The sequence below is a fragment of the Perognathus longimembris genome, chromosome 12, assembly GCF_023159225.1.
Source record: "Perognathus longimembris pacificus isolate PPM17 chromosome 12, ASM2315922v1, whole genome shotgun sequence".
Classification (NCBI taxonomy): Eukaryota; Metazoa; Chordata; class Mammalia; order Rodentia; family Heteromyidae; genus Perognathus; species Perognathus longimembris.
In genome coordinates, this window is record NC_063172.1 from 16,552,417 (window position 1) to 16,564,866 (window position 12,450).

Sequence of the window (12,450 nt, forward strand, 5' to 3'; positions counted from 1 at the left end):
AAATGTATTCTGTAGAATACTTGTATCCAACAGGATATAATAAGTATTTTATTTTTGAAAAATTAACTATGGTCAAATGGTTTGGGAAAATGTTGATTGAAAAAAAAATCTTTTGTTCTACAGAACTTCTAAAGAAAGCCATTAGTATGCCAATGTGCATTATTACCCTCCAAAAGGTGGGAATGGGGTTCAGAGTTTACCCATCCCACACACACTTTTTGCACTTATTAAATGATAATGGAGAAAAAAGTTAGTACAGAAGACCTGTCAGGGCTTTCCTCAGAGAATCCTCTTTGCCAGTCTGGCTCTTGCTGAGATCTGAAAACATGGGTTTCAGGAAGGTTCTCATTACCCCTGACTACCATGGCTTCTGGTACCTAAACTATACTTACAGTGCCATTTATGCCAAACTCCAGTGTTCCATCTGGGATCCTGGAATGTTGGTCCATGCCAGGTAAATGACACTTAGGTGAATAGCCCCAAATACAAATCTTAGAAACTGTGTCTGTAATGGGCACACTCAGTCGGACAGACATTTTACATGTATCATCACTCATTGTTGGAGAAATTAACTGTGTTCTATGTGATTCTATTGGCAGGGGTCACTTGGAATCTCAGGCCTAGTTTCCTCAGGGTTCTGTCCCATGCGTCTTTTCTCTTTTGCTGTTTTTGCTTTGTATCTTTTTGCTGCAATAAATCTTAGGATTACAACTGTATGCAGAGTTCTGAGTCTTCCCAATGAACCACTGAACCTGAGAATGTTCTTAGGGACACTGTCATATCCAGAAAATCCTTTTCCCCACAATATCTTTTACTTTTACTATCTCGTAGATCTGTGAGGGATACCAAACCACACAGCGTAGGCCATCATGACCTGTTAAATCCTACACTTAGAGGCGGAGATCATTCCAGACCCACTACTCTAAACTCTTTTATGAAAAAAATGTTAGCATTCTTCAGGCTTATGTGGAGGTCATTATCAAGTTGTTTCCTTGGCAAGGACTCAGATTAAATATACACCGACAGACCAAAACTGACTGGTGTAATTTCATTGCCCTTTTAGAATAATGGTGTGGGAAGGATAAGGAAGGATGGAATCAGTAACCTCAAGATTGAAGCATCCTTTATGTTCTCTTGAAGTCAGAGTGAAATGACTTATATAATTGTGTACATACATTAGTATTTGTGTAAAATTATATTAAGCTGATATGTTGTATGGTTTATTAATATAGCTAATCAGAATGTGCTGATGTAGCAATCAAAAAAGCTTGTTGAAGTCTGTTTTTAAGTCTCCGGTGACATTCCTCAATAAATATGTCTTTCTTAAGTTCATTTCACGGAGCCAACAGCTGATCAAGGATCTCCTGACAGCAGAGCGGCTGCTATGGTGCATGAAAATCCAAATGGAAAGAGTGATTAGCCCAGTGTGCATTCCTCCAAATACCTTTCTTGGTCTTCCTCCACCTTCTTCATAATGGATTTGTCTTCCTTTTTGTTTCTCACAGCTTCCAGAAATCTATTTACATATCCTGCATAATGGGTGGAGCACTGTGTTTCCTGTGATTGAGCCAGCATCATCTGGCTCTTCTACACTGTATGTCCAGACAGGCCTAACCTGGTTGTCTTTTGTTCTTATTGTACAAGGGGAGGGGGACCCCTTGTGACATTTCCACCCATGTATTAAATGTATTCCATCTCACTTCTAACCCTTTCCCTTCCTCCCTCTCTAAAACAATCTCAACAGGTTTTGTTTCCTACTTTCATACATACAAACAAGTATTTTGACCATATTCATGCTTCTCGGCCTCCTTGTTAGCCAACCCCCTTCTAATTAGTACCCACCCCCTCAAAAGAGCCTTATTTTTCTTTCCCTGCACTGTTTCAAACCCATATTGAACAGTTTTCTTTCAGATTCTTTCTGCTGCAGTCATATATAGTTGGAATGTTTTTGAAAATTATTCGCCCTCTATTTTCTTTTTCCCTTCCCCTTTCACCCTAATCTCTTACATAGTCCCCTGCTCTTTGCCTTCGACCATATCCTTACTGCTTTCATTGAAATGTTTTCAGATAATGGACAGTCCTATATCAAGAACCCACCAGTCACTATTTGGTTTAACTGGCTCCTTGACAATATGATTCATTAAACAGACAATTCTCTGGGAAGTTAATTCTCCTCACAGTCTCGGTACAACATGCTTAGACTACATCCACCACCATGTCTTTACTATGTCTTTTCCCATTTTGACATTTCCAAATCCCAATTGAGGTCCCATGAAACCAGTCTTCTTCAAGGGACATCTACCTAGACCCCTGGGTGCCCATCAATATTTCTTTCTATGGTATAGGCACTTACCATTTTACTTATATACCCAACACAGTAACTGAGCTCCTTCTAAGAGCCATTCATTGCACTACCCAATGGAGATAGGAAGGAGAACAAAACAAAGTCCTTGCCAATAGGAGCTTACTGTCTAGTTGTGCTGCATTCTACTATTTATAACCACATGTTAGTGCTAATTCTTCCCTTCATCTCTAAACTCGCTGAGAAAAGAGAATTCCTCTTCTTTTTCTTTTTACATTTCCATTGTGCTAAGTTAGCTTAAACAAAGCTTAACAGCTTCGAAACAGACCTAGTTCCTGTCATTTCTATAGTTTACTAGCAATGTTAGCCTCTGTAGTTATATTACCTTTTACTTAGGTGGTGTTTATAAAAGACTGAACCACCATTTACTAATCACATAAATAAATAGCAGCAATAGTTTTTACTAGGCCAGCCTATGACGTAAGAGATTATATTTTTTTTCCTGGAACTTTGGCCTTGGGCAGCAATGGTAGATTTGGCCTGATGGGAGAGATCCAGCATTGCACTGTCAACCTTCCCACATTAGAGCCAACAGGAGCAGGAAGGGAGGAGATAAAAGAAAATGCAGTTATGAGTCACAATGCTAACAATGCATGTAAATACTTGCCAGGTTTCCTCTCTACAAAGGCATTGATTCCCATATCCATTTTTGGCTTGATGGCTGCTGTACAAAACTTGCTTCAATTCCTGGAAGTCACTAGATTCACAACAGAGGGTGGAAGGAAGGAAATAATTGAATATAATGTCCACATTCTATGTGGCTGGTATCATATACATGTATAAGTTCTTAATGCTTATCATAGCACCTTGGGGACCCATCCTTCCATACATAGATATTTAGGGGTTTCTCATCCAAATATCACTTTCCCCATAATAGAGGATCAACAAAGAAGTCCATAGGCTAAGTACATTAAAATAATCTAGAGTATTAATTCAACATACAGATTTGGGAGATGGTCCCTAATTCTTCTGAATCGGAAGGTGATTCTTTTACTAGAGTTTAGAAGCTACTAATATAGATTTGAAATTTTTTATATGAATGACTTTTTATTTAGTTTCTGGACTTTCACTTCCTTGGAGGCATTAAGTCATTACTTCCATCATCATCTTGTATTTCTACTTGCCAGTCAAATTCAACAAGAAATGAAAATCACTACTCTTTTCATCAAACTGTGATTTGGTCAGGGCACATATGGGAGAAGGAACTGCTCAGAACAGGAGACATTTAGTTTCCTCTTGTGGGTCATGATAGAATTATAAAGAAAGATTCCTCATTTACCACTGGTATATTTTCTGTATCTCGTCAAAAAATGATTTAAAAAAAACACTCAAGATCTTCATTTCCAGAAGTAGGCAAAGGATTTCAAAATACACATCAGTATTTTTTTTTGTAAGCATCGGGTTTAGTGCTTATGAACATATCTGGTACAGGGAGGTTCTCAGAAAGTGTGAATTAGTTACCAACATGTAAACTCATATTTTGACCCTTAGAGTGATAAAAGTATCCATCTTCTAAGTTAAAAGTTCAACTTATGTTCATACCGGGCCTTTTATGCATTGCATATTATTCCCTAATAATTCATATACTGGGACACTATTCCTAGCACCCTGAGTACTGCACTCTGATGAATGTGATTAGCACCATATGAAAGTGACTCCATAGAACTTCCTTTCCTTCTCTCTTCTTTGTGAGGATACAGTCCGCAGTATTATCCCAGAAGAGAGCCCTCGCCAGATCCAACCATTTCAGTACTCTGATTATGTCCTTCTAGCCTCAAAGCTAGAAATTAATTTCTCATGAGAATTTAATTTCTGTTGTTTCAGCCATCCATGAACACTTTAACTATTGAGAGGTGAAATCCGTGGACACTCTCTTGAATGTGAGAAAGAATGTTGACTGCCATCATCCAAAATGTGGTACAGATAAGTTTGAACTAGTTGCTAGGCTTAGGTGCTAAGAAACCAGAAGAGCTCAATTTCTATCTCTTGGTACAGTTGAACCACCATGCTATGGGAGCCTATGCCACTTGAAGAGCTCCTAGAAGAAAAGACGTCATATAAATAAAGACAGAAATGTCAAGAGATGAAGAAGTCATATTGGAAATAGACCTTCCATTCTCTTAAGAGAATGTCACACAGATTAAAAGTGAACCGCCCAGCTGAGCCCTGAATGAATTCATGACCCCCCAAAATATAAATAAAGTGAGATAATGGTTTTTAAACTACAAATTTGGAATCAATGACAGAAAGAAGAGACTGACTCTTATGTTATTTCCTGGATTTCTTTCAATTGTTTTACATCCTAGCTCCTAAAAATTTTGGGTTCATATCTTTATTTAAACCACAGTCAGGAGACCTTTGGATTTTCAACTTAGAGATGTTAAATATTAAAAAATAGACATTTCTTCATGTGTGTATAGACATACATATTACTGTATAGCTGGATAGGTGGATATATTTGTGGATTCAACCAACTGAAAATATTCAGAAACAGAAAATTACATTTGTACTATATCTTATTATTTCCTAGATAATACATTAAAACAGCTATTTATATCGTGTTGACATTGAATTGGGTATTATAAGCAACCTAGGTATGGTTTAGAATCTATGGACAGATGAGTGTAGGTTATATGCATATCCAGGCCATTTTACATAAGAGATTTAGGCATCTATGGATTTTGGCATCCATGGAAGATCCCAGAATGGATCTTCTAAGAATATCCAGATACCTATATATGACAAAAGTAGGTAGCAAGAGCAGCTGAGGTAGCAGATAGAACATAGCATGGAATACTTTATTTTCAGTGGACCTCCTTATTCAAGGTGAAGAGAGGCAGCACAGGGTGCCACATTGGTCAGCACTGAGGCTTGATTTTCTTATCTAAAAAAAGTAAGCCCTGGGCTGGGAATATGGCCTAGTGGCAAGAGTGCTTGCCTCATATACATGAAGCCCTGGGTTCGATTCCTCAGCACTACATATGTAGAAAAGGCCAGAAGTGGCGCTGTGGCTCAAGTGGCAGAGTGCTAGCCTTGAGCAAAAAGAAGGCAGGGACGGTGCTCAGGCCCTGAGTTCAAGCTCCAGGAGTGGCCAAAAAAAAAAAAAAAAAAAAAAAAAAAAAAGCAAGCCCCATTCATCTTTAACATTGATGGAACTATCAGCAACATGGCTCTGTTTTTGTATTATTTACTTTCAGCATATATTTGTGTTTCCTGTAACCCTAGAGATTTGCTTAGTCCATGGCAGCCCAGCCTGTGAAACAAATGAAATTTCTAGTTCTGTGTTGCTGCCTATGCCTTCCTTGTTTTGTACCTCTAGCTCTCAGTAAATATTTGTTGAATAAATGAGTGAACAAATGAATTTGTGTTAGTCACCACACTTACAAAGACAAATGGGACATGATTCCTGCCCTTGAGGAGCTCACAGTCTATTGAACACAGGCAGGAAATTAAATACTGGTCATGCCTCATAGGTAGCACATTCTTTAATTCAGAAACACCATTTCATCTGTGTCTAGCCACCATTCACACCTGTGTGCAAAGGAAATGATGAGATACATGAAACTATGCCTTGCAGGAGCCTAGAATGGGGCAGGAGGGGCCCAACCACCTACCCAAACAAGGCAGCCTCTCTTGCTATGCTTAGTTCCTGCCTGGGAAAGAAGAACAAAGAATACCCCACCAGAGCTGCAGAAACCCAAGTGTAATTACTCAGAATCGCCCTCAGGGACCCATCAGAAAAGCAGGAACAAAACCACTGACACATCATTCCATCAGGCTGCGCCTGCACTGACTACAGATACAGCCGCAGAGCCCCTTGATCAACGCCACGCCTTGACTTGCATCTCCAGATGAACCATCTGGAACAGACACCAGGATTTTGCTTAGTTTTGTGTGTGTGTGTTTTTTAAACACAAAAAGATGCAAGACCTTCCAAAGATTTTTAAAAGTTAACTGTAAAACATAATGGGGACTACTAGAAGCTGGGAAGGGTAAAAAGGAAGGTAGGTGATAGAAGGTTGGATAATGGGTGTTCCAACACAGTTAGCTTGATGGGGCACAGTGGGTTTACTAACTCATAACAAGCTATTGTATATTTTATGAATAACTAGAAGAAATGGCTCAAAGTCTCCAATCACAAAGTAATGATAAAGAGATCAAACAAAACTCTGAATTGAACAGCATATGTTGTTTACAGGTGCCAAAATCACACTTTGAATATTTAAGAAGATGGAGATGTTAACTATACTAATTTGGTCATTACGCACTGTATGCATGTCATATTATACCCCATGAATATGTACAATTAAAATAATTAACTAAAAGACATGTATAGAAGGCCTTGACTTTAATCAGCCCAACCTATCTTTGAGCTTCAGGGATTTTCTTTTGCTCTTTTCCCCTTCTGAAGGATGTTTGGGAAAATATCAGCTTGAACACTTCTACTCTCTCTTTATAATGAAGGACATTAGTGAAGTTGGAGAAGAAGCAAGGTGCTTGTCTAATCTTACAGATAAGTAGTTTCCAGGTCTTCCTTTCATTTTCTTGGTGAGATTGAGTGCACTGGTGTCAATATATCTATATGGTCAACACTTATAAGGTGCGGACAAGGTGGGAGAGTACTGCCCCTCTTGGTTTGTCTGAGCAGCAGGACTGAGCTCTAGCTCTGGCAAGCTCCACTGGTAGAAATGACTGTCTGTAATGGAGAGAGCCTGGTAAGATCTTAAACTAGTCATCAATGTGCCACCTTTATTCTCTAAACCCTGAGTTCTTTTGAGCAAAAATTACTTAAGAAAGGGATAAAACAATGACAAAGGCAACCACATTCCTATCTTTCTCACAGTTTAAAAAAAATGTCATCCTAGTATCTTGGGGGGAAAAAAATGCTATCTTTATTAGCAGATTCTTTTTAGCTTTAAAGCATAGCTTTTGTCATTCACGATTAGGATCCAGAATAAATAAACTCATTGTGTTGGTGATCACTTAATATTATAAAAATAAATGAAGTTATTAAAATTAAATTACGGTTTCAGAGACCAACGATGGGGAGCAATTATAAGCTTTGTCATCAGTTTATATTATTTATTATATGGCATGTGTTTCTAGTCAAACAGATTCACTTTCAGAAGAGAAGAACTGTAAATATTTGTGAAAGCATATATTTGCTTTTTAATTGTTTCTGTCCTTTTAAGTTTCACATCCTTTCTATGACATCAGGACTCACCTCTTAGCTGCTATGAGTGTCGACTGTGTGATTGTTGTATATCTAAATGTAGAAGCTCATGGCCCACTACTTCTATCTTTATGGAAAGTACCACATGTAGGGAATAAAAAAGTTGGAGGTGAATAAAAATGATACAAGGGTAAAGAAGGCATTGAAGACAGCATGCTTGGTCTCTCTCTTCCAGAGGGGCCAGAATCAGTCAGCACCAAGGGACCCAGGGCACATGCAGAGTCACTGGTGTGAAAAAGTAGAACTAGTGAGGAATGGATTACTGGTCCCAAGCCAGCAATTGCTAGGGACCTACTTCATTGCAAAGTCTTGTCCCTTAATCTAAAGTAGAGAGGTTACATGGATGAAATTCTTGATGTGTAAGGCTCTCTCTTCCTCACTTCATAAACAAGATTCGAACATCATAAAAATCATAGACCCAGAAGGTGCTAGAAAAGACCACGTTGTCCATGCCCCTGACTTCAGGTAAAACCATGTGTAACCTACTCATGAAAGATAACAGTGGGCCTGTTTTTAAGCCTTCAATGAAAAGGAGCTTTCTACCTTTCTTTGATAACCTGTTCTGATGTAATTTTCCTTCTGCAGAAGAAAAGTCCTGGTGTGGCTTCACAGCCAGAGAGAACGGAAGGAATTCCAATAGCTGTGCTATCACCCTCTGGCTGTGTGACTGTTAATGGATTACTGATGTTGCCAAATCTCACTTGACTCATTTGCATCATGGGAATATGTAGTGAGCTACTTATATCAAGGAGTGCTTTTTAAGGGATAGGGAAACATGTGCTCAAACCTGTCAGACACGGAAGACCCTCAACACATTTTACTCCCTCCTTCGTTCACCTAAGCTGATGCCCCCATATGGCATTCCTGGACGTCCCCAGCCTCGGTGTGGATGGTTAATGTCAGATGTCTAATAAGTCTTCAGGTTTGTAGACAGCAGAGTATAAGTGGAAGATTTGGCACACACTTTAAAACTGGCTGGCTCAGAATAACAGGATAATGTAAGATGGCATTTTGTCTGTCGCGCTAGATCATAGGAGTTAATAGTTATTGAAAATCTTATGCCAGATACTATTTAACATTATGATTAGAATATGGGACAATGTAATTTGTAACCAGCCCTCTAACTAGTGAAAGGAAGAAAGTTCCTTGGCAAAGCAACATTAAGCATTGTGCACTAATATAAAACTAGGGAATCATGACAGCAGTGGAGAGCTACAGAGAGCCACAAGCACTGGTGGAAGGGGAGGGGAACCTGGGTTTGTGGGTACTGGGTGCAATACACATTGGGTAAAGGGCTTTGAAGTCGTGGAGGTGTGTTCTTGGAGTTCTGGTAAGTGCTCCTTGCTTTAGTGGTCTTTGCTGGGGCCAGGAAGTTCCTGTTTTTACAACTTAGGTTCAATGCAAAAACTTTCATCATTATACTCGAGAAAAATATTTTTAAAACAACCTTGTACTTGAAAAGTGGTCATTAAGAGCAGAATAAATTGATTTGAGTTCATCACAGCACAGTTTTTTGAAGTGGGACTGGCTGGTGAAATATTACAGTACTTTTCAAACTATAGGGAGTCATGAAGAGAAAAGAAAGTGAGAATCCAGAGGAGGCTGAAATTATGGAAGATGTGATTTAGATTTAGATTTGAGAAGACTTCCTGGCAGTAGAAATAATGAATTTAAAAGGACGAAAAGGAGTGGGCTGGGGATATAGCCTAGTGGCAAGAGTGCCTGCCTCGGATACACGAGGCCCTAGGTTCGATTCCCCAGCACCACATATACAGAAAACGGCCAGAAGCGGCGCTGTGGCTCAAGTGGCAGAGTGCTAGCCTTGAGCGGGAAGAAGCCAGGGACAGTGCTCAGGCCCTGAGTCCAAGGCCCAGGACTGGCCAAAAAAAAAAAGGACGAAAAGGAAATGGAAAGAGAGAGGAGGAGGAGAAATTGTGCTGGCTTTTTACATACTTTAGATGAGAAGGCAGACATATGCATTGTCATTCCTGATATTAACTGGATTTATCTTTCAATCATTTGATCTAATTTTTTCACTAGCCAAAGAGATAACAGTCTGCACAGCCTATGTAACATTGAAGTCCCGAGTGACAGATGCAGACCAGGTCTTCAGAGAGCAAAGACTCATGTCTGATGCTCAATCAATACTCGCTGTTCAATAAATACATAAATGCATGTATATAAAGAGGTAAATTATAATACAATGATATTAATATTAAAAATCTGTTATTGAAGTACTCTATCACTATTTCTTGCTATGGTGGAATAAATAAGGAGCTCTTGGTAGTGGCTGTGGGGTTTGGGTTCCATCTTGATAGGTGGTTATTGATTTGTGTGTTATGCATTGAAGTGATGGGGCACACATCCTAGTGACAGATAGTTAATTTAATAAAGTCAAGTCCTACTGTATTTATCATTCCTTAGACCTTTCATGAGTATGGAACATTTCCTTCCTGGCACTCATTGGTAAATACATAAAACAAAAGAATCACTATTTGTTTGCTAAGTGTACGTGGGTCAAGTAATTCCTCAGCTTTGGAATATCAGCATCAAGTAGTTCTACACATGCCTTCTTGTTCAGAAGTAGCACACTGAGACTAGGATATGTAAAGCTGGACAAGTTTGCAGTCAGCTCCCACCCAGAGAGTGGTGAGACTTGGTATAAAAAGTAGATGAGGCGATGCATAAGCTACACTGTGATCCTCATAAAAAGAATCTATAGAGTACAGCCAGCTTTTCCTTGAGCGCTTGCCAACTTATCTGACATGTGAAAATCTCAACCATGTATAGAGAGAGTGACTATGATGCTCAGAGCTCTGCAAACAATATTAAGTTCTGTCTCTTATGTCCTCCCACCAAGAACAGATAAAGGGAGAAAGGGCTAGAGCTGAAGGGAATCAGCTCATCCTCCATGAAACAGCTATTTGTTGAGTACCTTCTGTCTTCCAGAAACTAAGCTAATGCTTGGAGGCAAATACCACACATTCTCTGCCAGCAAGAATCCCTTGTTTTCCTCCAGGAGACAGACATTTCCTCTGGGAGACAGATTACTAAACAGACACAGATACACACACAGACTCACAGACACACACACACACACACACACACACACACACACACACACACACACACACACACACACACACACGAAAACCACCTAAGATAAATAAGGCCTTAGACAAAAGGTGCCTAGGGCACTAGAAAGAGTCTCTGGCTTCCCCTGAAAGGAAGAAGGTTCAGAGGTCAGGAGCTGGGGACTCTAGAACTGAGGCTGAACCAGGCAAAGCATTCCAGGGTTGAGAGGAATATTCAAGAGGTGACTTGCCTTGTGGAACTGGACTTTGATGTTTGAGACAGGGCAATTATGAGGACGGAAACTAATGTATACATGAAAGTGTATGATGCTGACCTATAGGAATATCCCTAGTAATTCTTCACAACATTACAGAGGGACTAGCTCCATGGGAAAGGACCCACCTACATGTTTTTATACCAAAGACTTACACTCTGTACACACACACACACACACACACACACACACACACACACAGACCATCATACATGTGTACCTTCCCATCCCTGCAGGGGTCATGGTAAAAAAAAATAATAAACCAACAACAAATAGCCAAACAAAAAGAGCACAATTGTAAGGGCTAGTGTTCTGGCTACATAAATGAAAAAACACCTGTGCATCCTCTGGAAAATGAGTCAAATTATTGAAACAAGTTGAAAAATCACAACAAATGCCAATCTCAGTCACTGTAAGCCATGCTGGTCACTTCGTGTGTTAATGAATGGCTTCATGATCAGTGCTCATTCAGGTTAATGAAGAGGAATTTTAGGTTTCTGATTTCAGTGGAACATTTATAACATATAATCATTTTGTCAGAAGGATTTTAAACATCCAGTTACACACACACACACAAAAAAATACAGTGTTACTCTAAACTCACCAGGGCAAATTGACTGTTAACCTTTTTGTGGTGTATATACTTTTAGGCTTTTATAAATATTAGTATTAACAAAAGAAATGTTTGGTTATTTTCTCCATTTTCTTAGTTTACATTCAACTTTTTAATTTTTTATTTGCTTCATTTCTCTTTTTTTTTTTAAGGAGAGGCTAGTTTGACTGTTTCATCTAAGTTTCCCTTTAAATTTTCCTTTCTCTCCAACTCACCTCAAGAACATGGAAGGTAGAATATCAGCATAAGTTTCTCTGTTGGTTCCTTTCAATTTTTTAAATAAAACTATAATAAACATTCAGGTGCTGGTGGTACATACTTGTAATCCTACCTACACCCTATACAGAAGGCTGAGAAGCTGAAATATGAGGATCACAGTTTTATATATATACTATATAATGTATATATAAATTCTGTATGTAATTCATATGTGTATATATAATTTATATATACATATTAAATAATTAGAGTAATATAACAATTATTTTCTAAGTCTGTTTTTCCATTTATTAATATAAAGGAGGAAATGATTCATTGACTCATCCAAATGAAACCTCCCACGTTTTCCTTCCCTCAATTTCCCCACACATCCCACCCTCCCTCTACATTATTGTTTTTCCATGAGATTTCCATCCCAATTAATAGGTGAATTGTTGAATCTCCTATAATCACATCTTTTGTTTCAAGAATATTATTTAGTCAAGCGCTTGTGGCTCACACCTATAACCCTAGCTACTCAGGATGCAGAAATCTGAGGATTATAGTTTGAAGTCTGCCCCCAGGTAGGAAGTTTGTAGAATTCGTATTACCAGTTAAATGCAAAAAGCCAGAGGTAGAAATGGGGCTCAAGTGAAAGAACATCAGTCTTGAGTGAAAAAAAAAAAAGCCAAATG

At 38.8% G+C, this 12,450-nt stretch overlaps 1 protein-coding gene across 5 annotated transcripts in view; it reads left to right on the top strand.

The window, feature by feature from the left end:
* Nucleotides 1–12,450, top strand: part of Samd12 (sterile alpha motif domain containing 12) — a 380,057-nt gene that overhangs the window by 245,434 nt on the left and 122,173 nt on the right. The window contains exon 6 of one of the 5 annotated variants that reach the window (XM_048358514.1): nucleotides 4,187–5,338. The exons of 3 other annotated variants lie outside the window; for them this stretch is intronic. In XM_048358514.1, coding sequence (XP_048214471.1) covers nucleotides 4,187–4,212 — 26 coding nt within the window. In that variant the 3' untranslated portion in view covers nucleotides 4,213–5,338. Of the gene's footprint in view, nucleotides 1–4,186; nucleotides 5,339–12,450 lie in introns of those variants that run through there. One more of the 5 variants, XM_048358512.1, reaches the window with a different exon arrangement.